Raw genomic sequence first — 26149 nt, 5'->3', positions numbered from 1 at the left:
ATCAGCTGTGTGAAAAAATGCAGGCAATGCTTGTACGCTGAAGTTGTTCCATCTGAGAAGCTGTAACGTGCCTGACTGAAAGGCAATTTTTGGTTCTCAGCAGAGTACATTTGATTACCCTTCTGGTTGAGATAGACTTGGGACCTGCTTCCTCACCCTGTCCCTTAAAGCGGCAGGCAAGAGCACACCAACACTGACAAAAATTACCAAGAAAAATGACTCAGGATAAAGAAATAGCAGGCATCAAACAATGAGCCAAGGACTGTCCTTTGGCCACGGCGCTCGTGGAATGGAACAGCGAGGTAGACAATAGTAACATAACAGATGTAAAGATTTTCAAAAGGCCTTCAATAAGTTGCTTGTAGCCTCCCTCCCCGACTCTCGCCCGCTCACAGCCTCCTTCCTTGACTCTCGCCCGCTCGCAGCCTCCCTCCCCGACTCTCGCCCGCTCGCAGCCTCCCTCCCCGACTCTCGCCCGCTCGCAGCCTCCCTCCCCGACTCTCGCCCGCTCGCAGCCTCCCTCCCCGACTCTCGCCCGCTCGCAGCCTCCCTCCCCGACTCTCGCCCGCTCGCAGCCTCCCTCCCCGACTCTCGCCCGCTCGCAGCCTCCCTCCCCGACTCTCGCCCGCTCGCAGCCTCCCTCCCCGACTCTCGCCCGCTCGCAGCCTCCCTCCCCGACTCTCGCCCGCTCGCAGCCTCCCTCCCCGACTCTCGCCCGCTCGCAGCCTCCCTCCCCGACTCTCGCCCGCTCGCAGCCTCCCTCCCCGACTCTCGCCCGCTCGCAGCCTCCCTCCCCGACTCTCGCCCGCTCGCAGCCTCCCTCCCCGACTCTCGCCCGCTCGCAGCCTCCCTCCCCGACTCTCGCCCGCTCGCAGCCTCCCTCCCCGACTCTCGCCCGCTCGCAGCCTCCCTCCCCGACTCTCGCCCGCTCGCAGCCTCCCTCCCCGACTCTCGCCCGCTCGCAGCCTCCCTCCCCGACTCTCGCCCGCTCGCAGCCTCCCTCCCCGACTCTCGCCCGCTCGCAGCCTCCCTCCCCGACTCTCGCCCGCTCGCAGCCTCCCTCCCCGACTCTCGCCCGCTCGCAGCCTCCCTCCCCGACTCTCGCCCGCTCGCAGCCTCCCTCCCCGACTCTCGCCCGCTCGCAGCCTCCCTCCCCGACTCTCGCCCGCTCGCAGCCTCCCTCCCCGACTCTCGCCCGCTCGCAGCCAACACCTCCCTCCCCAATACTTTAACATGCAACCTCTCTCGCTCCCTTGCTTTCTCCCCCTCACCCGAGCCTTTGCTGTCAACAACTTTGATGTAATCAGCCACAACGTGGCTTATTTACACTTGCTAGAACAACCTATGTTAATATGCTGGAACCCCTTTGCAAATTAAAGGAATATGTTCAAGTCTTGTGGCTTTTTTGAATTACCTGCTTCCTTTCTGCATGTCAATGGTGAGTCCAGTCAGAATTCACCTGCCAACCAATCAGCACCCTTTTTCCTTGCAGTAGTAATTGTTATGATCATTTGAAATTTAGTAGTGCATTTTTCCTGATGAGTGCAAGACAAAAAGCTTCAGCATCATGATTCTCTTTTCAACACCATTCAAGTTTTGTACTATCAAGCAACTTGAGTGGTGAGAATGTGGAACTAGCTCTCACAGGGAATGGTTGAAGCAAAAAGTTTAGATGATTTAAGGCGAAACCAGACAAGCGTATTCAGGGGAAGGAGAAAATGATAACCCAGCAACTGATGTAGGCAAACTCATATGTACTGGTGCCATCCCCAGCCCGGATGAACTGGGGGGGTTGGTGACAGGAAGAGCATCTGACTGTAACGCCACCCACCAAATCCAAAAAAAAGGTGTTGCTATGTAGATGATCAACCAGCATTGCAGCGACTCCATGTAACATGGATTATGCTGAAACAGAAAGGAAGCAAATAGATGGTTATCTTGATAGATTTTGATGTGAAAAGAGACTCAAGTGGAACATAAACGTTGACGTGGACTAGTTGGACTGAATGGTCTGTTTTTGTGCAGTGTATCCTATATATACCAACGCAAGCAACTGAAACTCAGGAGCTTGCTTGTAGACTGAATAAAGGTGTTTAGCAAAGTAATCACCCAATCTGTGTTTGATCTCAATGTAGGGGAGACCACATCGTAAAAAATACAAACAAATAAATTGTTGTTTCACCAGGGAGGAATGTTTGAGGCCTTGGAAGTGGGGAAGGGAGCAGATGTATCTTCAGCACTTTCACAAGATGGTGCTGTGGAAACATTTATTTAAAGTTTATTTATTTGTCACAAGTAGGCTTACACTGCAATGAAGTTACTGTGAAAATCTCCGAGTCGCCACACTCTGGCGCCTTTCGGGTACGCTGAGGGAATATTTAGCATGGCCAATGCACCTATCTAGCACGTCTTTCAGACATGCATATTGTGTGAGTGCATGTTGGGATAATTGAAGAGTAAGTTAGGGCATTATGGAGGGAATAGTCCCATCAAAATTCTGACACAGCTGTGACTGTGTGGCCAAATTCTCCTCCAACTCGTTTCTCATGTTTGCTGATGACACCACTGTATTGGATTGGATCTAAAACAGTTGACGAGATGGAGTACAGGAAAGAGATAGAGAGCCTGGTGAACTGTTGCGATGGCAACAAAATGAAGGAGATGGTCACCAACTTTGGGAAGCATAGTGGAGGACATGGCCCTGTCTGCATCAGTGGGGATGAAGTAGAAAGGGTCGAGAACTTCAAGTGTCCAGATCATCAACAACCTGTCCTGGTCCCTCCATGCCAACACTATAGTTAAGCCCACCAAGACCTCCACTTTCTTAGAAGACTAAGGAAAGTTGGCATGTCTGCTATGACTCTCACCAACTTTTACAGATGCACCATAGAAAGCATATTTTCTGGCTGTATTGTTATGGTTCAGGTTAGGTGCATTGGCTGTGCTTAGTTCTCCCTTAGTGTACCTGAAAGGCGCTGGAGTGTGCAACCAGGGGTTTTCACAGTAACTTCATTGCAGTGTGAATGTAAGACTACTTGTGACTAATAAATCTATAAACTCCAAAGTATTTAATGGAACCCACTGGATCATAAGTTTTGCGTCTTGAATTTGGCTAGGTTAAGCATGATAGGTTTCACTTCAGAAATGATTCAAATGACCCGCTAGGAGATTTTATCAAACAAAGTTTATTTAAGAATATAGTTAACATGTATATTAAGAATATTAGCAATAACTTCTATCAGTTACAAACAACACCAAAACGGCCACGATAATGTATAACACTTAATGAATATAGGAGTTATCCCAATCAAACAAACCCCACAAACAAGACCCTTCAAACCTCTTTAATACAGCATGGGCAAATGCTCACATGATACTGCATTGAGAGCTTTAGATGAAGTCTCCAATTCTCTGGAGACTTCATCCAAAGTTCTCAATTCAGTATCATGTGAACATTTAAATGCCAGGGACTCTAGGCAAGCTACCAACAGCAGATTCCCCCTTCTGAAAGGCAAAAACATGTTTTCAGGTAACCAGCAGAACTTCCAAAACCCGGGGGAGAGAGAAAGAGAGACTTTTTTTCAACTTGATGCCCTTTCTAAAACTAAAACTCAAACTAAACAGCAACTCAAAAGGAAGACGAAAGAACTCCTGTCACCTGACCTGCCAACCAGTTTTTTCTCCGAACAATGCAAAGTGTTAAACATCCCAGTAAAAAATAAACAAACCCCTGTTTAAGCTGCAATAAAAAGAACATCTCCAGTCAAGCCGATGCCATAATGACATCAGCAAAGGCTTTGAGCTGAGAAACTTGAAACTGTGGCAGATGCAGAGTTCATAATTTAAATAAAATCCCTTAAAAGTACACTAACATCTCGTACCACAGCTTGGCATGGCTCCTGCTCATTTCAAGATCACAAGAAACTACAAAGGGTCACTCAAGCCCAGCCCGTCACTCAAACTAGCTCCTATCCATTGACACTACCTGCACTTCCCACTGCCTCAGAAAAGCAGCCAGCATAATTAAAGACCCCATGCACCCCGGACCTACTCTCTTCCACCACCTTCCATGGGGAAAAAGATACAAAAGTCTGAGGACATGTACCAACTGACTGAAGAAGAGCTTCTTCCCTGCTGCCATCGGACTTTTGAATGGACCTATCTCGCATTAAGTCAATCTTTTGCTACACCCTAGCTATGACTGGAACACTACATTTGCATCCTCTTCTTTCCTTCCCTTTGTATGGTGTGCTTTGTTTGTTTAGCGTGCAAGAAACAATATTTCACTGTATACTAATATATGTGACAATAAATCAAATAAAAATCAAGGGCATTATGCTAAAGACGGTGGAGAATACTCTGTTGCATGTGGAGGCTAATGAGGTGGAAGCAGAGGATGAGGAACCTTATTGTGGTTCTGGAAGAGTGGCGAAAGGGCGAGAGCAGAAGGAATGGAAATAGAAAAGGTGTGTTTGTGAGTAAAACCTGTCTTGGCTGTTGCTGTGGCTCATTTGTGCCCTGTCTGCATGCAGCTGGCATGCTCTCATTAGGTATACCTTCAGGCTTTTGATATGTGAAGGTGGTGCTTCCTCAGTGTGTGTGTGTATATATAATTGAAAATTTGAACTGGCTATTGTCACTTGTCTTGACAGCTGCCTGTTGAGGCACTTGGCAGTGGCTGTAATCCACAGGGACAAGACAGAGCTACATATCATTTCACTTGTGATATGTGACTTAAGTAAAATCGATACAGTCTTTTAATTACTGATCCATGGCTGAAATTGGCCTTGACTTTCTAGAATCTTTAAGTGACTGGCAGAGTAATCATTGTAGTTGATCACAGGGAAATTTGCCTACTGGATTTTTCTTTTGATGTGCTGATTGTTGTTGCCGAGGGCTGTTTAAAAATGATGAAACTTCATTCCACGATGAGCAACTTTGCTTCATTGTCAAACTGAACATGTTTGACAGCCTTCTTTGGGCGTGAATTGTCAGATGGTAGTTAGTTACTTCTCTTTGAATAATGCCGTAACATAGCTGTGCAAAAAAGCACGTTATAAGTGCTCAGCAGAAAACTATACTGAAATGACTTATCAAAAAAATGAATGTTTCAGGTTTAAGTTGTGCTCTGAAGGTGCAAATTATATTTGAAAATACCTACAGTGCAAATAATAGAGTTGGCAAGAATGCCAAGTCCAACAGAGGTACAAATACATTTGGTTTCCATGTTGCAAATTGATCCCTGCATTAAGTAGCAGGTAAGTTTCATGCAGAGGCAGTTTCAGAAACAGTGTAGAATATACTGGTAACTGGTTTCACAACTCACTAGCTGCCATGTCATTATTTCGGGACATATTACACACTTAGAGTTGTCATCAGAATCACATTTTTTTTCACCTGGCAACATGCCAACATAAAACAATTGAGGTAGTGCAGTGATGTGATCGTAGCAGGTGTTGGGGGATGTGGGTTTAAAGTTAAAAAGTTAAAGTTTATTTATTAGTCTCAAGTAAGACAACATTAACACTGCAATGAGGTTACTGTGAAATTCCCCCAGTTGCCACACTCTGGTGCCTGTTCGGGTCAATGCACCTAACCAGCGCGTCTTTCAGACTGTGGGAAGAAACCAGACACCCGGAGGAAACCCAAGCAGACACAGGGAGAACATGCAAACTCCACACAGACAAGCTGGGAATCGAATCCAGGTCCCTGGCGCTGTGAAGCAGCAGTGCTAATCACTGTGCCACTGTTTCGCCCCATTGATTCTTTATGCCATCGATTTGCTGATTCTTATCTCTGCTGTAGGAGGCAGAGAGGTTCCAAGTGTCAAGTAGGTGGGAAGAAAACTTTGAGGATGAGTTAAGTTACATGCTCCCTGGCTGCATGGTTGGAGGCCAGGAGTCCAGTCTGCAGATAATCTGTGGCCCAGGAAGTTCAAGGGGGTTGAATTGAGAGTAAAGTAAAATTTTTAACATTTTGGGCCATGTGTTAAATGCAACTGGAGGTCCATGCCAAGTGTACACCTGAAGTTGCTGAACCTGCATGATCTTGATATCAGCAGACCGATGCAATGTTAGAATGCCAAAATTGGTCAACAGGTGTACAGGCAGCGTCTTCCTAAATTACTCATGTTTTATGACTTCTGAGTGGGGAATGTGACATCCTGTGAAATTTGCCAGAAAAAAATTGACCTGCTTGCTGTGGGGACGGAGCCAGAGGTCAAAAGGTTTTGAAAGTAGGGTGCAAGCTTTAACCTCTGGTACAAAGGAGGAGGCATACAGACGCCGAGTCAGTCAAACAGAACAGTTTGGAGATGAAGATGTACAACAGGCGCTGCTATGCAGTTCAGTAAGATAATTGCTGATCTGATTGTGGCCTCAACTATTCATTCCTACCTGCTTTAGATAACCTTTGACTTCCTTATTAGTCAAGAATCTATCCATCACTATCATATCCTGGAAAACCTGCCTTAATGGTATTGTGGTCAACGCAAAGCACATGGACTGCAACGATTCAAGAATTGTGCAGCTCACCACCACCTTCTCAAGGGCAACTAGGGATAGGCAACAAACGTTGGCCAGCCAGCGACGCCCAGTTTCAACAAACGAATAAAGAAAAATTCAATGACCTTGCCTCCGGAATGAAATAATTTATGCTCATCCTTAACCTTAAATAGGAGATCCCTCATTTTTAAACTGTGCTGTCGTGTTCTAGCCTTTTCCACAAGAAGAAACAACCTCCAAACGTCCATCCAGTACATGTTTCAATAAGATGACCTCTCATTTTCCTGAACTCCACTATTTTCAGGCCCATCCTGTCCAGCTCTTTGCTCATAACGTGACCCCACAACCCCCCCTCCCCAACCCAGGCATCAGACAAGCAAACTTTTTCAGAACTGCTAATGCATTTCTGAATTCTTTGCTCAATAAGGAGACTGAAACTGTACACGGTACTCCTAGATGTGGCATAACTCTCAGAGTTGCCAGAGATTGGCTTGCTATGGGAAGTTCTCCTTAGAAAATTGAATGAAGAGGATTCTGTTTAAAAGGCATAAGAAGACTCTGCTTGATGAGGCATGGAGAAGATATCCTGCTAAAGGCAGGAGGAACTTGGAACTTTATACATAAAACAACATTTCTGCTAAATATGTGGCACAATTGATGGGTGACACGGGACCACATGGTTAGCACTGCTGTCTCACAGCACCAGGGACCCAGGTTTGACTCTGGCCTTGGATGACTGTCGAATTTGCACATTCTCCTCAAGCCTGTGTGAGTTTCTTCTAGGTGCCCTGATCTCCTCCCACAGTCTAAAGGCGTGCAGGTTAAGTGAATTGGCCATGCAAAATCGCCCATTAGTGTCCAGAGATATGTAGGTTAGGTGCATTAGCCATGGTAGATGTACGGGGTTATGGGATAAAAAGTTGTCCATCTCTAAAGCTATTGTAACACCTGAAAAAAGTAGTATTAGGAAGGCAAGTTGGGGCTTTTTCTGGGGCCACATAAAGGGTCATTCAGCAAGTTGCAACTGAGCTGCTTTTGACTTGCTTGTGCTCAAAGTCGTTGAAAGCACTATAATGGGCTGTTGAAGAAATTTGGAGGTTTCCTCCTCACTACCGAGAGGGACAAAATTACATTGCCTTGCATAGGCATGGGGACAGATGTTGTGGTGCCACTTGCTCTACAACAGGAGCAGGACATGCAGGGGAAGGTAGGCAAGGGAGAGACAGAGAGTTCTCCTTAGAAATTCCATATCCTGACAGAGTCTTTTAGAAGCACCATTCCTACATTGCCATGAGCCAGGAGCAGTGCCTCAGGAAAATTTGCTTCACAAATGAGGGAGTACAGAATTGTTCCATCTCCTTCAAGATAACCAGGTGCCTCAAAGTAGCCTTCTCAATAACGTGCTGAGGTAGCCTTCCAGACAAGAGTAGGCAGCATCAACCAGTTTCAGTGCAAGGAGTATTATGGAGGCAATAGAAGTGCTCTACAAGAGAGGGGACTCCATCCTCTGCTCCTTGAGGATATTAGACCAGGATCAAATAGCATTTTGGGATCATAAGGATAGTGGGCATCCTTGTGCCATCTACTACAGGTGCAAGGCTCTGTGAGCACTCCATGCCAATGGGGATTGATATAGTAATCCCAAGGGCCACTATTCTGATATGCATTGGTGTGTGACTCTGCCAAGAAATTCATATACAGTTTATGAGTGTCACAAGTAGGCTTACGTTAACACCACAATGAAGTTACTGTGAAAACCTCAAGTTGCCACACTCTGTCACTTGTTCAGATACACTGAGGAAGAATTTAGCGTGGTCAATGCACCTAGCTGTCTTTCGGACTGTGGGAGGAAACCGGAGCACCCGGAGGAAATCCACACAAACAAGGGGAGAAGGTGTAGACTCAGCACAGACAGTCACCGAAGCTGGGAATGAAACCTGGATCCCTGATACTGCAGAGCAGCAGTGCTAAGCACTGTGCCGCTCTCATTGAGTACCCACTATTCTTGCGGCACCTATGATGATTTTATCTTGAGGCAGTCAGCAATTCTCATTGAGTTCAAATACAGCTTGGTGTGGCTGCTCTGTGACAAGGACTACCCCCTCCACACATGACTTGTGACTTCTATCTACCATCCCCCAAAGCCTTGTTAGAGGATCTTCAGTGAAAACCATGCACACACCCACTATGTCATACAATGAACCATCGATCCCATTAACAAAAGTTTCGCTCCTTAGATCACTCAGGTGATTTCAATGGTATATACCCTCAAGAGTCTTCTTGTTTCTGGAGGTGTGCTGTGTCCTGCACAACCTAGCAATAATGAAGGCCTAGTTACTGTCTCCAGGGATCCAGAGGCCATCTCAAGAGGAGGAGGAAGAGACCACATCCATCGCATGCAACTGAACAAAGTAATTGGAATCTTATGATGAGACTTTGCTTAAACTTCTCCACCCCATTGTGGTCCCATCATGTGTACATTCTCTTGAAACCATCTCCCTGAGTAACACAATCAAAAAAGGACAAAGGAAAAACCTTCACTCAATAATTTTACCCAGCAATACATCAATAATATGGAAAAGCTGGTGACTCTTGTGTATCCTCTTAGTGCCTATCTTGTGGTTCCCTTGCCTGGTTTAGTGCTCCTCCATGGTACTATCAGTGGCTGGAATATGGCTGGTGAAAAGTTGATAATTTTTACAAGATGAACTGTAGGTTGCCTGTTAGGATGCCGTTAAGCAATTCTCATCCATCCTCTCAGCATGGATGGTAGCAATTTGGGCTGGTTGGCTAGGTAATAGGGAACAGCAGGAGCAGTGGCAGTGGTGGATATATGAATGCTGTCATGCACAGGGCGGCGCTTAAAAAAATCCTTGCAATCTGCTGTAGTGCAGATTGCTGGATTGCAGCGAGTGTCTGCTATGCCCCGTCGAGCATTGAAATCAACAGTCAAGATGACAACTATCTTTGCCTGGATGGCAACAGTCCAGAATCTCTTGACCTCTTCTGAATTTCCACTGCAACATCGATCTTTTGGAAGGCTTCTGCCTTTGCTTTAATGAAAGCTGAGAATGTAGCCAGCAGACGCTGCGTTATGGGTCCGTCTGGTAGTGCTGCCATGGAGATGCCCGTCATCAACATTGCGGAAAAGATGGCTTCAGGATCTATGCAATTCCCTCTTGACATAATTGAGCTGGGCTTCTCCGTGCACTGAGCCAATGTCTGTAAGCTTTCTGACAGATCTGCCGATATACAAAGCATCTCAAACAAATACTGCGTATCCTTGATAAGTATGTCCTTGTCAGGCAAGGAGGAAATGGCCGAGTGAGGGAACCATGGTTCACAAAAGAGGTTGAATGTCTTGTCAAGAAGAAAAAGGAAGCATGTGTAATTATGAGAAAACAAGGTTCAGTTGGGTCGCTTGAGGGTTACAAGATAGCAAGGAATTAGCTAAAAAAAGGGCTTAGGAGAGCTAGGACGGGGCATGAGATGTCCTTGGCAGGTCGAATCAAAGAAAACCCCAAGGCTTTTTACTGTTATGTGAGAAATAAAAGAATGACCAGGCTGAGGTTAGGGCCAGTCAAGGATAGTAGTGGGAACTTGTGCATGGAGTCAGAAGAAATAGGAGAGGCAATGAATGAATATTTTTCTTCAGTGCTCACCAAGGAGAGGGGCCATGTTTTTGAGGATGAGAGTGTGATATTGGCTGTGAGAGGCTGGAGGAGGTAGGTGTTCTAAGGGAAGATGTATTAGCAATTTTGAAAAACCTGAGGGTCAATATGTCCCCTGGGCCAGATGAGATATATCCTACGATTCTTTGGAGGCAAGAGAGCCTTTGACTTTGATCTTTGGGTCCTCTCTGCCCACGGGGATAGTGCCAGAGGACTGGAGAGTGGGGAATGCAGTTCCCCTGTTCAAGAAAGGAAATAGGAATGACCCTGGTAATTATAGGCCGGTTAGTCGTACTTCGGTGGTTGATAAGCTAATGGAAAAGGTCCTGAGGGATAGGATTTATGATCATTCGGAAAGCTGTAGCTTAATCCAGGATAGTCAACACGGATTCATGAAGGGTAAGTCTTGCCTCACAAATTTGTTTGAATTCTTTGAGGAGGTAATTAAGTGTGCGGATGAAGGTAGAGTATTTGGTGTCTTATACATGGAATTTAGTAAGGCACTTGATAAAGTTCCCCATGGTAGGCTGATGAAGAAAGTAAGGAAATGTGGAATAGTAGGAAATTTGGCTGATTGGATAAGCAACTGACTATCTCATAGAAGATAAAGGGTGGCGCTGGATGGAAAATTTTCAGACTGGAGACCAGTTACCAGCGGTGTACCACAGGGATCAGTGCTGGGTTCTCTGCTATTTGTGATTTTTATAAATGACTTGAAGGAGGGGGCTGAAGGGTGGGTCAGTAAATTCGCTGATGACACCAAGGTTGGTAGAGTAGTGGATGAGGTGGAGGGCTGTTGTAGGCTGCAAAGAAACATTGATAGGATGCAGAGCTGGGTTGAAAAATGTCAGATGGAGTTTAACCCTGATAAGTGTGAGGCGATTCATTTTGGTAGGACAAATTTGAATGTGGATTACAGGGTCAATGGCAGGGTTCTGAGGAATGTGGAGGAACAGAGAGATCTTGGGGTTCATATCCACAGATCTCTGAAGATTGCCACTCAAGTGGATAAAGCCGTGAAGAACGCCTATGGTGTGTTAGCGTTTGTTAACGGGGGTCAGAGTTTAAGAGCCATGGCATTATGCTGCAACTATACAGGACCTTGGTGAGACCATATTTGGAATATTGTGTGCAGTTCTGGTCACCTCACTATAAGAAGGATGTGGAAGCATTGGAGAGAGTGCAGAGGAGACTTACAAGGATGCTGCCTGGTTTGGAGAGTAGGTCTTATGAGGAAAGGTTGAGGGAGCTGGGGCTTTTCTCTTTAGAGTGGAGGAGCATGAGAGGCGACTTAATAGAGGTTTACAAGATGATGAGGCGGATAGATAGAGTGGACATTCTAAGAGAGTGTTTCCTCGGATGGATGTAGCTATTATCAGGGGGCATAACTATAACGTTCAGGGTGTGAGATATAGGAGGGATGTACAAGGTAGGTTCTTTACTGAGGGATTGGTTGGGTGTGGAATGGACTACCTGCTGTGATAGTGGAGTCGGACACTTTTGGAACTTTCAAGTGGTTATTGCATAAGCACATGGAGCACACCAAAATGATAGGGAGTGGGTTAGCTTGATCTTGGTTTCGGAAAAAGCTTGGCACAACATCGAGGGCCGAAGAGCCGTACTGTGCTGTACTGTTCTATGTTTAATGTGCATCAGATTTTCTTAGAGTGCCCCAAAGAGATCCTCCTCTGAGTCCACTGCAGCAGAACTTGGCAGTGGTGCCCTCCGGGTAGATTGCACATAAACTGACCTATCCCCATGTCATGGTTGTAGTCCATTCTGCCCCACCACTTGTAGATTCCTAACTAGTCTCTAATGTTCATGCCATTCCAGTTTCCGCACTAGTAGCTGAAACTGTTAGGTCACATGAGGGCACTGATGGGCTGAAAAACTTCCTTCTTTACCCTGCCCATTCAATGATTCTGTGAGATGAGGAATGAATAAAAAGGTGCATAAGACACCATTATCCAGGATGCCATTATCTTGTGGACTCTGTCTAGAATGTGCTATAAGATTGGATCGATGGTGCCCTTTTTAATTGCTTTATCTTCCTGTTCAAGTACCTACGATCATAATTTAACTCTTGAATTTAAAAAAGATAGATTTTAAATGCTGTTCCATCTGTGTGGGGTAAACCAAATTATCACAAAATAACTTTGAACCATGAGCCTGCTGGCTGTGTGCTCAATTCCTTTAGGTGGCATTTAAGTGCATTCAGTGGCACATTGCATTCATTTTTTTAGATGACAATGAATGATAAATATAAAGCCAATGGAGCAGTAATCTGCTGGGCAAGGCATTGATTTTGTCACCTCAGTGAAAATACTGGTTTTCCATTGTGACATAGTATGTACAGTGCGTGCAGGTTTAGGTAGTTTCGTCTCCCCTGGGGTTATCTGTGGTTAGAAGAAAACAGGGTGTGTATTGAACTAATAATTAAGACTAAAACTGGCTGGAAGGCAACATTGTATATGTGTACAGAACAAGGAAATTTGCGATCATGCTTTGAGCTATATATCTTTTTACATTTCGAATATTAGGATCTACTTCCTTGAAAGATTTTACAGATGCCTTTTTAAAAGGTTATGTTTTGGACATGAAATGAGGAATTCAATTGATGTTTTAAATATATTTACCTGATTTCTTTAGCCTTCTAAATAGATTATTTAGAAATTGATCAGCACATTTTCTCAAAGGGAATTAGGGATGAGGAACAACTAGAAACAGAAAATGCTGGAAAATCTCAGCATGTTTGGCAGCATCAGTGGAGAGAGGAAGAGTTAAGATCTTGAGTCTCTCTGACCCTCAGGCTCTCTGAAGTTTGCTGGGCTTCACGTATTGGGTGGCCTTGCAGAAACAGGCTGGTCGCTCTGACTGTCCAGACATGCCTGGAAAAACAACATAGTGGCATTCCTGTCACTTCCTCACCAACTCCGTCATGGGGCTTATGTCCGGAAGCAGAAGTGTAGATACAGGCAAAAAAAATTAGTAAGTCAGAAGGATGATCACCAGCTGAAACTCTGGACATGAATGGGAATGAGGTGCTGGGAAGGACCATTGCTCCAATCGAACTTGGGAAAGACAGCCACCCTTGCCTCAGCAACTAGACCGTAATCTCTGGTCTAGTTTTCACAAGAGCAATGATTAGGGAGCACCTTGGGAATGTGAATTGCTGTGACATCAAGATGCATGGGGAAGCTTCAACGAACACTGGGGGCATTCAGAATGGCAGCCATCATTGCTACCCTATGTACTTGCAGCAAGGCACTTGAATGGGAAGACTTGATCTTATATGAGACTGATCAGTAGCAGTTCTAAGCTTGTACCATTGGTCTGCAAGGATTGAGCACAAATATTGCTATCTCCCTAGCAAGTGAGCTGATTCCTAAAGATCTCTTCAATGCTTTCATATAAGAGAACTCGAGGCATGAGCCCAGCATACATTGCCCCTGCAAAAGGAAAGGTTGCCTGTGAAGAACAGTTATTGTTAGATGAGACTCATTGCAACTCTTAAGGGTCAAAAAGAATCAATCCCAGGCATCCAGTGCTCAGCTACTTCTTATTTGGTAGACAGCTTATATTAATCATAGATTAGTAGTTAGATCAAGTAAGTTTCCTACATTATAGCACTAACTTCACTATAAAAATACTTCATTGGCTGTGACACATCTTAGCAATTTCTGAAGTTTACATACGTCCCCAGTTTTCTTTGGTGGGAAATTCTGTTTCTGAGGTGTTGGTATTGAGGAAGGTTCCCGTTTGGTGACTTTCTATGTTGGGAAGAGTCACCTTGCATATGATACCTGAATCCACAAGCCTTTAATCTGATCATTTCCATGTCCTAATCCTCCTGAAAAACAACACAGTAAATTGCTAAGCAATACTTTCTGCATAGCTGGGTTATAACAGTTACGAAAGTCCTGACTCATTTCCCAAAATAATTTAAACAATAGTATAAAATGAAACACCAACTTTTAAGCACAAAAAAGGGCCTCCTCATTCTGTTTCCGCAAGAGTTGTCTGCTGCACTATAACGTTCAGAAAAGTTCAGTTTTGGTTTGTAGATCCTGGTGGCATTAATTATGTTGGTGGCAGGGGTTTTGGGTGGGGGGGGGTTAACTGCTAGATTGTGGGTTGAGCATGATGAAAGAAGAAATAGCTTGGAGGAACTGATCACATCCACTTGACTGTATTCACATGGGGTAGTCAGTATTTTGGTTGATTTTCAAAGGGGCTAATGATCCAGTTTTCCTTCTTTCCACAATACCATATCAATTCCAAAGTGTCTTTTTATTGGGCCAGATTTTAGTGGGAATAGTGCATTGACATTACTTATGTTCAAACATAGAAAATCATGTCTCACAAATTTGACTGAGTTTTTCGAAGGGATAACCAAGAAGGTAGATGAGGGCAGTGCAGTTGATGTTGTCCACATGGACTTTAGCAAGGCCTTTGACAAGGTACCACATGGTAGGTTGTTGCTTAAGGTTAAATCTCACAGGATCCAGGGTGTGATAGCTAAATGGATAAAAAAACTGACTTGATGACAGAAGCCAGAGGGTGGTTATAGAGTGTTGTTTTTCAAACTGGAGACCTGTGACCAGCAGTGTACCTCAGAGATCGGTGCTGGGTCCACTGTTATTTGTCATTCATATTAATGATTTGAATGAGAATATAGGAGGCATGGTTAGTAAATTCACAGATGACACCAAGATTAGTGGCATAGTGGACAGTGAAGGAGGTTATCTTGGATTGCAATGGGATCTTGATAAATTAAGCCAGTGGGCTGACAAATGGCAGATGGAGTTTAATTTAGATAAATGCGAGGTGATGCATTTTGGTAGATTGAACCAGGGCAGGATTTACTCAGTTAATGGTAGGGTGTTGGGGAGAGTTATAGAACAAAGAGATCTCGGGGTGCAGGTTCATAGCTCCTTGAAAGTGGAGTCACTGGTGGTCAGAGTGGTGGAAAAAGATATTCAGCATGCTTGGTTTCATTGGTCAGAGCATTGAATATAGGGGTTGGGACGTCTTGTTGATGTTGGATAAGACATTGGTAAGGTCACATTTGAAAAACTGTATAGTTCTGGTCACCCTGTTATAGAACATATTATTAAACTAGAAAGAGTGCAGAAAAGATTTACTAGGATGCTACCAGGACTTGATGGTTTGAGTTATAAGGAGAGGCTGGATAGACTGGGACATTTTTCTCTGGAGTGTGTGAGGCTGAGGGGTGGTTTTATAGAGGTCTATAAAATAATGAGAGGCATAGATCAGCTAGATAGTCAATGTATTTTTCCAAAGGTAGGGGAGTCTAAAACTAGAGGACATAGATTTAAGGTGAGAGGGGAGAGCTACAAAAGGGTCCAGAGGTGGCATTTTTTTTCACACAGAGGATGGTGAATGTCTGGAACAAGCTGCTAGAGGTAGTAGTACAATTTGTACAGTAGTACAATAGTGGTGAGTACAATTTTGTCTTTCAAAAAGCATTTAGACAGTTACATGGATAAGATGGGTATAGAAGGACATGGGCCAAATGCGGGCAATTGCAAGTCGCTTAGGGGTTTAAAAAAAGGGGCAGTATTGACAAATTGGGCTGAAGGGCCTGTTTCCATGCTGTAAATCTTTATAACTCTGAGGCGTTGAAATGTGGTTGAATTCAAAAAGTATAGGAGTTGCTTTCTGAGGAGTTGCTGGTCCACTATTAACTTCGTGAAAACAACATTTCCTTATCTCCCTCCATTGAGATGCACTGAACAGAATGATGTTTTTATATATCCAATTCAATGTCTCAGCAAGTGAGACATTCCAGATCCAAGCTGATAAGACAGGCATCCCACTTCCTGTCTTGGGCTTGAGCGACATGATCCAAACTGATTGGAGGAAGCATTGCACCTTCTCCAAGGCTTGATCTTAATTTGCATCTCAGCTAAAAGACCTCGATGCCGCTTTTAAAAAATTGCTTCAAAAATGGCCTCAGTGTAACCTCATGACTTCAACCAAGTGCAGGATGCCAAAAGTACGCTTGATCTTAGCCAAAAGGTTGAGAATAGCATGATTTGCATTGATTGCACATTAGATAGAAACTAAACTTGCCACAGAAAGTTAGAGGTCATTTAGGTTTAATTGCCCATTTACCAATGTGATAAATGTTAATTCATGACAGTTAACCCTGGTACTGAAAAGTGGTGTCTAATTTCTTCATGTTTTATTTGTTAGTAATGTTAAAATCATGAAATTTCTGGTTTATTGTGCCCCCTTTTAATCCAACTTTTCAATCTTTCTCTTTCTGTACCTGATTTGGCATTCAATTCACCCATCCTGGTTTACACTTCCTTTTTGTGATGCTGATTTCACAATCCTTCAATCTGACTCATAGTTGAACAGCCACTTGCCCTGTTCGCGTGGGTCTAGGAATATCTGTTCTTATGCTGCGACTTTCAGCAGCCCGTCACTGTAAAAATATGAAAGCTGAACATGCAGTGGCAATTTAAAGGATGTCTTGCTACAGCAAAACTTGGCCCACTTCATATAAGCCTACCATGCAGTTGTCATTTTATGGTGTAGTTGTCATGCTTGGCCAGGAACTCTCAAAACCAGTTAAATGAAAATGGGTGTTTCCTTGTTTGAACTTTTGACACCCTTGAGTTGGAAATTCAACATTCTACACCTATGGCCATACCCAAATTTTTTTTATGACTTTACACCCAAGTAAACAACCTGATATTTCATATTTGCTATTTGTAAGTGATAGGTTTCCCAGAAAACAAAGCGAATCAAGTGGAAATCCACTCTTGGTGTTTGAGAAATACAGAAACAACAGTTCTTACATCTGTTCACCTGTTGCTGAACAAGTCCTGCAACCCGGATAACAAGTTGAAACATGTTGCTGCACCACTAAAGAGGAACCAAATGCTTCATTTGGAACCAAGTTTGATTTTGTAAAGGGGCAATGTAACATTAAGGCAATTTTTTAGGAGTTAATGTAATGTTAAGCATATCCCGCTCATAAGGCTTTGGATTATAGAAGAGATGCTTTTTTTATATGTCCAATACCTGGGGAAATGTATTGCGAGGATTGAAAGATAGTGTTTTATGACATGTTTGAGTTGACAATGGCAGGTTTGAAAAGGGACACGAGGCACAGTGTCGGAGGAGAAGGAACCATTAACAGTGCCAGCTAATTAGAAAGAGAAGCTAGACCATCAGAAGTTGAAAAGAAGCAAATAAAACTTTTCCTTATCTGAAATCAAAATACTGCAGATGCCGCAAAACTGAAATAGAAAACAGAAAATATTCAGTGGGTTAGGTAATATTTGTGGGGAGAGAAGCAGAATTCATGGGCAGAATTTTGGAAGTGCATCAGAGGGGGGAAATGAAGGTGGACAGCACTGGAATTTTCAGACATCATTCTTGCTGAAATATTTTCACTAGTGGGAGAGAGTCTATAACAACAGGACATAGCCATAAGATAAAGCACCATGTAAGAGGTCATTTAAAACTCAGGTGTGTAGACATTTCCTCTCACAGAGGGTTCAAAGGCTTTCAAAGCTTTTGGTTGGGCTTGGGATGAAAGGTGTTCAGGATTAGGTAAAATAGCAGCAGACCTAGCCAAGGGCAACTAGTGATGGGCAATAAATGCTGGTCAGCCAGCGACGTCTATGTCTCACGAATGAATAAAAAAAAGCTGAAGACTACCCAGGAGTAGGAGTTAATAATAATATTTAGGGGGGATAAAGTCTGTGAAATGTCTCTAAGCCAACCAGCCGCTGCTGAGTCCATCGTTTTACAACCAGTTTAGCAACTAAGCTTCTAACAGAGTTTTAGGGTTATTAACCAAATTGTGAACTTTGGTGCCAGAAAAGCCCTTAAAATTAAACTGTTGTCACACTAAAAAGCCTTGCAAATCAAATCATTTTCATGGAATCTGTTTTGCTGGTAACCTTAACCCTAACCATTTGGTCCAATGTGGTTTTATAGCAGTTTGTGACGATAATTCAGAGAATAAGCTAGCTGCTGGCAACTTTGTATATAGTATTTACAACTGTCCTTAACCAGGAGGTGAGTTTTATGTTTACAAATTCACACTACTTCCTCTGCACTTGTATAAAATCAAGCGTGATAACATAGCATGCCAACCCAATGTCATCACTCTGGTATTTAATAATACAGAAGTCAGCTGTATGCCTGACTACTAGCCTCACCGTCCTTTCAAAAAAACTAATTAAACTTCAATTCAGCTTGTTAACAAGCCATAGACTTACATTTCACATTGTCCACATCGTCTTTTGCTGGATGCGCAAGAAAAATATTTGGAGTGAGTTATGCCAGGTATGAAGAACTAGTGCAAGGGTGGATAGAAAGGCTGCAAGTGGGTCTATGGCTACATTCAGCAAAAAAAGTCTGCTGGTGAAGGTGGGAGAGTCTGCATGTGCTTTAAATGCATTCATTTATCTTTTTCACTCTGTAAAAGGAGACACCAACAGGGAAGGGACCAATAGACAGTGCTAAACTGAAGCTTGTAGACTGCAGCGTAGGACCTGGAAATCACAGTCCTCATAATACGGTCCAAAGGAGACCCCATTATGCAGATGTGTGTGCACAGTATCCTGGGTGCAGCCATTATTCATACATACTTAGGCACTCCCAGGTGTCAAGAGTGTTCTGCCAGAACCTTTAGATGGCAAGCTTCTGAGAGACAACAGATGCTTGCTCAAGAGATGACTTATAATCCCAAACAGACATTTGCATCCACCAGGGCGAACATCACGCAGGCCATTGGTCTGCTGAAAATAAGTATTCCATGTTTTGGATTGTTCAGGTGCACGCTGCATGTCCTTCCTCTTGTGTGTCGCTCATTATGTTGCGTATACACAATGTGGCACTCCAGAGAGTCAGGAGAGTCTGTCAGGGGAGGCTAAAATGGAGTGAGCCACATCCTCTAATGATGAGAAGTCTGAAAACCAATCTGATTATGATGGTGGTAAATCTTGCCAGTCTGCTGTGAAGGCTGTGCACAGCAGGCTTTGTGATGTCAGAGAGATGTGCGAGCCTCTAATAAGGCGAAGATTTACCTAATGTGGAATCGACCGCACAAAACCATCTTTGCTGTGCTGACCTCTTCTTTGTCTCTCCCCTGCTCATCGAAGCTGCCAATGCGTGTTCCAGTGGTGAAGGAACAAACAAGAGTGATTTTTTTTGTGGGTGCTACATCATGTTGCTCCTCCCTCACCACGACCTATGCTGGATGCAGGTTGCTGATCCTTATGCCACTTTGCCTGGGGTGACTGGCAGACAACCTTACTCTGAGGTATTTGTACCAGTGGCAGAGAAATGCAGGAGAGGCCCATCAGAATTACCATGAGAGGCGTTTTCCCGAGAGTGACAGCAGCTGCTCATCCAGTACCATAAGATCTATTTGGCTCACCCTGCTTTTTTGAGAAGTAGCATGACCTGATTCTGAATCCACGTGCATTGTCCCCACTATGACTCTGAGGACTGGAAATCAGTTACAAGGTGATGAAATGCAGGTCAGAATGCATATCCAGTATCTCATCAGTGGGTTGCTGGGTTTGGTGCTCCATAAGTCACCAGTCTCTCAATGGAGGAAGCTGTGTATTCTGAAGAGCAGGTGATCACATTGCTCGTGCACTAGATGGGCTCCTCCACTGTCTATACCAGTATGTACAACTCTCTGCAATCTCCACCATACCTCCACATACCTGTATGTCCAACATCTTCCACAGATGACTCAGATGACTCTGATGACTCAGAAGCTCATCATCAGCCTAGGGCTCAGCAACTTGGTCATCATTGGCATTACTCCAAGGGCTAGAGGTTTGCAATATCGCAGTATCTGGGAACTGACCTTGTGACTGTGAAGTGCTTGCACTGTGTGAATCCTTTACAGTCCAGTTGCACATATCCACGAAAGTGCTTGTATCTGTGCAAGGATGTGACAGTATACCCTCTGAATTTTTCTCCTCCTCCTCCTCCTCAAAGTTTAACATCACCCTCATGTTGCTGTCTCGAGCTGCACAGATTTCACCTATAGGAGAAATATGAAAGGATTGTCATATCTGACTTTAAGTTCACAGCTTCTCCTGCTGAATGATCCTCCCTGGGTTCTGTAGCCCATCCTTCCCTCAACTAGTTTGCTGGCCTTCTGCTGGTTGGCCTCTGTTGATCATGATCTGCTTTATTTGGCATGTGTAAGTCAGTGAACTGCGCAGTAGTGTGGATTGACCTCTTGCACCCCTTCAACAAACACGATTCACCCCCATGCAACAATTTTCTAACCTTCTCCATCCTCGACTTCTTTCTTTATGCTATTTTCCACACTTTGGATACACAACATTCCTTTCTAGCCAACTGACCCTCCATTTTGTTCCTTTATTTGTCGCATTACCATTTCTTTCTGCTAAGCATTGTCATTTCTTTTGTCATTTAATCTCTCATGCTTTTCACCCTATTAGACTTCCCCATGTTCTCCCCTGCCCCTGACCCCATCCCCTCTCTGCTTCTGTCCTTGCTTAAAACCTGTCATAACTAACTTTTTCCAGTTCTGATGAAAGGTCAGCAACCTGAAAAATTAACCCTGGTTCTCTTTTCCAAGATGTTGCCCGGTCTGCTGAATATTTCCAGTATTTTAGATTCCTAGCATCTGCTGTATTTTGCTTTTGTCTTTATGTTGAAAACTAACCTAACTTTGAGAGATTGCTTGGAAATTATGTCAGTGATTTGACTTATTCTCGAGGTCAGGATCTCTGCGGCAAGTTTCTTTAAAAAGGGGATAAAAATCTTGTACAGAATCGGCTTGATATTCAGTTCTAAATCTTTCTGATTGGGTGGTATTGTTCTGTGCATGCATTGTCTTATTCAAATGGTTTAATGTATATTTTAAAAGAATTACATAATGGTGGAAAACATTGAAGCATAATCTTGTTGCTGGATGTGTGTGGTTCCTGGAAATAACTGTTACAAAAAAAGGTTGTCTGTATTGAAAGGCATTATCTAATTCACATTTTTTATAATTGCTCCTCTTTAGTTCGTTGGTAATAACAGCAGTATTTGATCGGAATGTTAACTGCCGAAGGGCTGCCTCGGTAAGTGTTTAGCACACACCATGTCCAAGTGGCATAGGTGAATGATGTTATCGTCTGTTAATAAAGGGTGACTATGATCGATATCCTCTCATTATATTTCATTTTACTGTATTAATACAACCTAATGTTGTACTACAAAATGTAACACAATTGGCTACATAGTTGCAATGTGACACTGAACAGTTTGCAAAAGCATTATGGACAAAGCTTTCATTTGAATGACATCATAAAATTGAAGGCACCTTCTCATTCGTAAAGTACACAGTCAAATCATTAGACCATTTTGGTTTCTGAAGCATGTTATTTAGAAGAACCTAAGCCTTTTGAAATCATTTTAATGTTAAGTAATGTTATAGAAAGCAACTAGTGAAGACTGATTTCTTATTCGATCTAATGGTGTGTTTGTTGTAGAAGTTCTAAACAGATATCCCTGCTCAGCTCACATGTTGCAAACTGCCTTATTTCCCCTTGCATCATATAACCTAAGCTGTTCTACATGAACCAGACTTCGGTTACTTTAAATAGATTAGTTAACCCAGCATCTTTTTCACAAGTGGGAATGATGCTGTGGAGTCATACAGCCACACCACGGAAACACGCCCTTTGGTCCAACTGATCCATGCCAACTATGGTGCCCTCCCAGCTAGTCCCATTTAACCACGTTTGGCCCATATCCCTCCCATCCTTTCCTATCCATATATTTATCCAAATGCTTTTTAAATGTTGCCATTGTAGCTGCCTCAGTCACACTCTCTGGCAGCTCATTCTAAATACGCACCATCCTCATGAAGAAATTGTCCCCCAGTCCCTGTTGAATCTTCCCCTCTGACCTTAAACCTATGCTCTCTAGCTTCCAATTCCCCTACCCTGAGAGAGTAACTTGCTGGAGCATTCTGTAGCTGTGTGATAAAAGCAGGAGTGGAGAATGCAGCGTTAAATAGAAAAGCATTTCCACATTTTATTTTTATACCATAGAAAATGTTTTGCTTTCATTGTTTTACTTGTTGAATTTCATAAAACTCCTCCTGAAATATTGGTTTAATTTTGTACATTTTTTTCCCTTTGGGTTCAGTACTGCAGGTCAAGTTTACCCTGTTAATCCACTGGTACTTGTTGTAGTTTCAGCCCCACCTTAATGAAACTCATTTCTTAATCCACGATTCTTTCTTCTGATTGTCCAGGTTGTTTTAAGTTAATGCTTAGGAAAGCATGACTCATAACCAAGCTGAGCACCTGTTCCACTTTTAAATGATTACTTGAAGAGGATAGAAGTATACATGCGTCTGTCTGTCCATAAGTTTAATTGTACATCGTGCTGCAAATGTTGCAGTTTATTTAAACATTTATCAAATGGTCTAGGTTGCAGTTTCAATGCACCGACTGCAGTGGGGATTCCTGGATATAACAGAACTTTGATAGGAAAATATGAAGCTGCTCAATTTCTACCCTATGATTACACAGTAAGATTCTACATGGGGAGAAGGCTGTGCTAGTTTTAGGTGTAAAGCAGGTTAGGTGTAAAGATTCGCATTCTAATCAGTAATCTGTAAACTGTCTGTGCTTTATATGCTGTGTCTGAGGCCAGAACTCTCCATTCACCTGACGAAGGGGCTAACCCGAAAGCTAGTGAATTTACTATCAAATAAATTGGTTGGACTGAAACCTGGTGTTGTCAGACTTTTTACTGTGTTTACCCCAGTCCAACGCCGGCATATCCACATCATGACTAGTTTTACCTCCCAGTGGAATGCCATAACTCAGTGTTTGAGAATGTAGGATCCAGTCGATGGTAATGAAGAGAGGGAAGAAACAGATATTTTGAGTGAACACAAGGCACAATGACTATAACAATGATGGAGTAGAGGAAGTGAGAGAATCAAGGAGGAAATGGGAGGAGAATGAAAGGTGATGCAATCAACAGAAGGGCATAAAATATAATGAATTTTACAGACAAGCTCAGATTGACTCAAATGCTCTCTGTAGCTGAATGAAAGATGATTAAGTATGAAAACAAATTTATTCTTATTTTTTCCTTGCTTTGATAAGCATAAGGACAATATGTGGCGAATAAAACAAAATGGAAATGCCAGGTAAATACTTGCTCTACAGAAGAAGGCTAATCATAATTTGGAAGTACAGTTGCTTATGAGCCTGAATTATAACTTAGTTGGTTTTGACTATTAATATCCTAAAAACCTCTGAATGGAATTAGAATGGAATTAGGAAAACATGTATTTGTGAGTTTGATGCTTGGCTTTCCAATTCAGTGTGAACCACTTTACCTTTTTAATCATTTACATCATTCATGTAATATAGGTGAATAGAAAGAGGACATGTAATACGATTCGTCAGTGATGTTTACTGACAATATAGTTCCTCATGTTATTTAAAGCAAAATTTAAACACTTTAAATTTTAGACTGCCACAAGATTTGCACACGAAAGTGGACGGTACAGTGGCAGAGCAGCCCAGCCTTCTGTTTGAGGGTTTCTAAAGTGGCCAAGATGGTGCATTAGTATTTACTTTCCATTTGCTGCATCATGGTATTATCCTCGTCAGTCAGGATTGCAGTATGCCCAAAAGTAAATGCACCTAGGTTTCAGGCCACAGCTCATCACTATTGTCTCTGCATGAGCCAGGCCTGTGTTAATTGGTAACTGCAGGTGACCTTGCATCAGGTAACATTGAAGAGCATCTATTTCTCTATAGACCCAGTAATTGTGAAGACAGTTGCTCATTCTCCTTGCAAAGTAGGTATAGAGCCTGAACAAATGGATAATTGCAATTTGAAAGGTGCAACCAATCAGGTAACAGTTTCTCTTAAACTTGTTGGTATGTTTTATTCCATGCATGTTGTATATTTCAAGAGCAGAGCTGCTCTCAGAGTTTCCTTGAGAATAGGATGCTCAAACAGCATTAAGAATCTATCAAAGAGAGGTATTTCTACCTCCATTTTCAGATGTGGATACTGATGGGCATAGAGAATCCATAAAAGTCTGATCAGCCTGGCATCTTTTTAAATGTTCGTTTCTTCCAGCCAACTCAATCAGGTATCAAGGTAATGTTATAGTGCAGAAGGAGGCCATTTGGCCCATGGGTCTGCATCGGCTCTCAATAATACAAGTGAAGAAGGCCTAGACATCTGAAATTGATTACATTTTCTGTTTGTGATGAAAAAATTTACTCATTTTGTACTCCCCAAGTCATTTGGTTGACTTAGTTTACTTGTAAGGTTCTTCAACTTGATAGACTTATTAGTGATTAGAACGCTTATCATAAAGATTAACATGCTGACATGTATATTTCCAGTATTAAACTGATGTTCATTATGACTTAATGCAATATCATAGCCATTATTTTTCTGATACTTTTTACTGCAGGCTGCTTTCCAGGAGAACGTTGGAAGACAGGTACAGTTTCACATGCCATATTTAGTTTAAATATTGTAAACGATTAAAAAATGTGTGTTAGAAGAATTGCAAGATATACAGGGAGATTTTTGAGGAAGTATGAGTGCCAGATAGTGAAGAGTTTGTCAAATTTCAAACTTGGAAGTGATGATCTAAAATTCCTTGGTGGGCTCTGTTAGAAAATAGGCAATGCTGAAGACTTGGTTGTGTGTGTGTGTATTTGTTGGCGGGGGGGGGCTACAATTTTCAGGGCCCCTTCGCTGTGGGTGCAAATCCTTTTGTGGTCTCTAACTTGCGCTAAAGCCATCACGGGATTTGTTTTGGGGAGATTTCAGCTTTTCCTCACTGCGAACGTAGTCAGGTTCGTAGATAGGATGCAAGACTGGGTGGAGAAGTGGCAGATGGACTTCAATGCGGATAAATGTGTAGTGGTCCATTTTGGCAGGACCAATGGGTTGAAGGAGTACAATATCAAGGGTAGGAGTCTTAGCAGTATTGAGGAGCAGAAGGATCTTGGGGTCCGGGTCCATAGGACTCTTAAATCGGTCTCGCAGGTGGAGGATGTGGTCAAGAAGGCGTATGGTGTACTGGCCTTCATTAATCGAGGGATTGAGTTTAGGAGTCGGGAGGTAATGCTGCAACTTTATAAGACCCTTGTCAGACCCCACTTGGAGTACTGTGCGCAGTTCTGGTCGCCTCACTACAGGAAGGATGTGGAAGCTATTGAGAGGGTGCAGAGGAGATTTGCAAGGATGTTGCCTGGATTGGGAGGCATGCCTTATGAAGATAGGTTGAGGGAGCTAGGCCTCTTCTCCCTGGAGAGACGAAGGTTGAGAGGCAACCTGATCGAGGTTTATAAAATGTTGAGAGGAATAGATAGGGTGGATTCTCGGAGGCTATTTCCCAGGGCTGAAATGGTCACTATGAGAGGACACAGGTTTAAGGTGCTTGGAAGCAAGTACAGAGGAGATGTTAGGGATAAGTTTTTCACTCAGAGGGTGGTGAGAGTGAGTGGAATCGGCTGCCATCGGTGGTGGTAGAGGCGAACTCGCCGGGGTCTTTTAAAAGACTTCTGGATGAGTACATGGGATTTAATGGGATTGGGAGTTACAGATAGTTCTAAGGCCTGATAGGAATGGATGTGATCGGCGCAACTTGTGGGCTACAGGGCCTGTTTGTGCTGTAGTGTTCTGTGTTTTATGTTCTAAGTCCATCAAGGGCGTGAATCTGATTAGTTGTGAATATTCTTAAACCGCTTAACACTTTTCTCCCCACTCCACCCCCCGCATCCCCGCTCCCCCGGTCAAACAGCCGGGAATCACTACTGCTCTCCAGCAACCAAGATGTAGCCCCCCAGATAACCAAGGGCTGGCATGTTGACAGTGTCAGAGGGAAGTGCCAGATTAGTGCTGCCAAGAGGTGGGAATGGGTCTCAATGATGTCCCACTGGGGGCTTCCCA

General features: G+C 43.3%; 1 protein-coding gene across 1 annotated transcript in view; it reads left to right on the top strand.

Moving 5' to 3' along the window:
- The window catches only part of tbcd (tubulin folding cofactor D), a 240637-nt gene that overhangs the window by 121449 nt on the left and 93039 nt on the right, over positions 1 to 26149 (top strand). The window contains exons 15-16 of the mRNA XM_080209036.1: positions 21222 to 21279; positions 24660 to 24689. Coding sequence (XP_080065162.1) covers positions 21222 to 21279; positions 24660 to 24689 — 88 coding nt within the window. The remainder of the gene's footprint in view (positions 1 to 21221; positions 21280 to 24659; positions 24690 to 26149) is intronic.

The sequence above is a fragment of the Carcharhinus amblyrhynchos genome, chromosome 21 (assembly GCF_965287045.1).
Source record: "Carcharhinus amblyrhynchos chromosome 21, sCarAmb.v2.hapA, whole genome shotgun sequence".
Lineage (NCBI taxonomy): Eukaryota > Metazoa > Chordata > Chondrichthyes > Carcharhiniformes > Carcharhinidae > Carcharhinus > Carcharhinus amblyrhynchos.
This window is presented reverse-complemented; position numbering and strand designations above follow the sequence as displayed.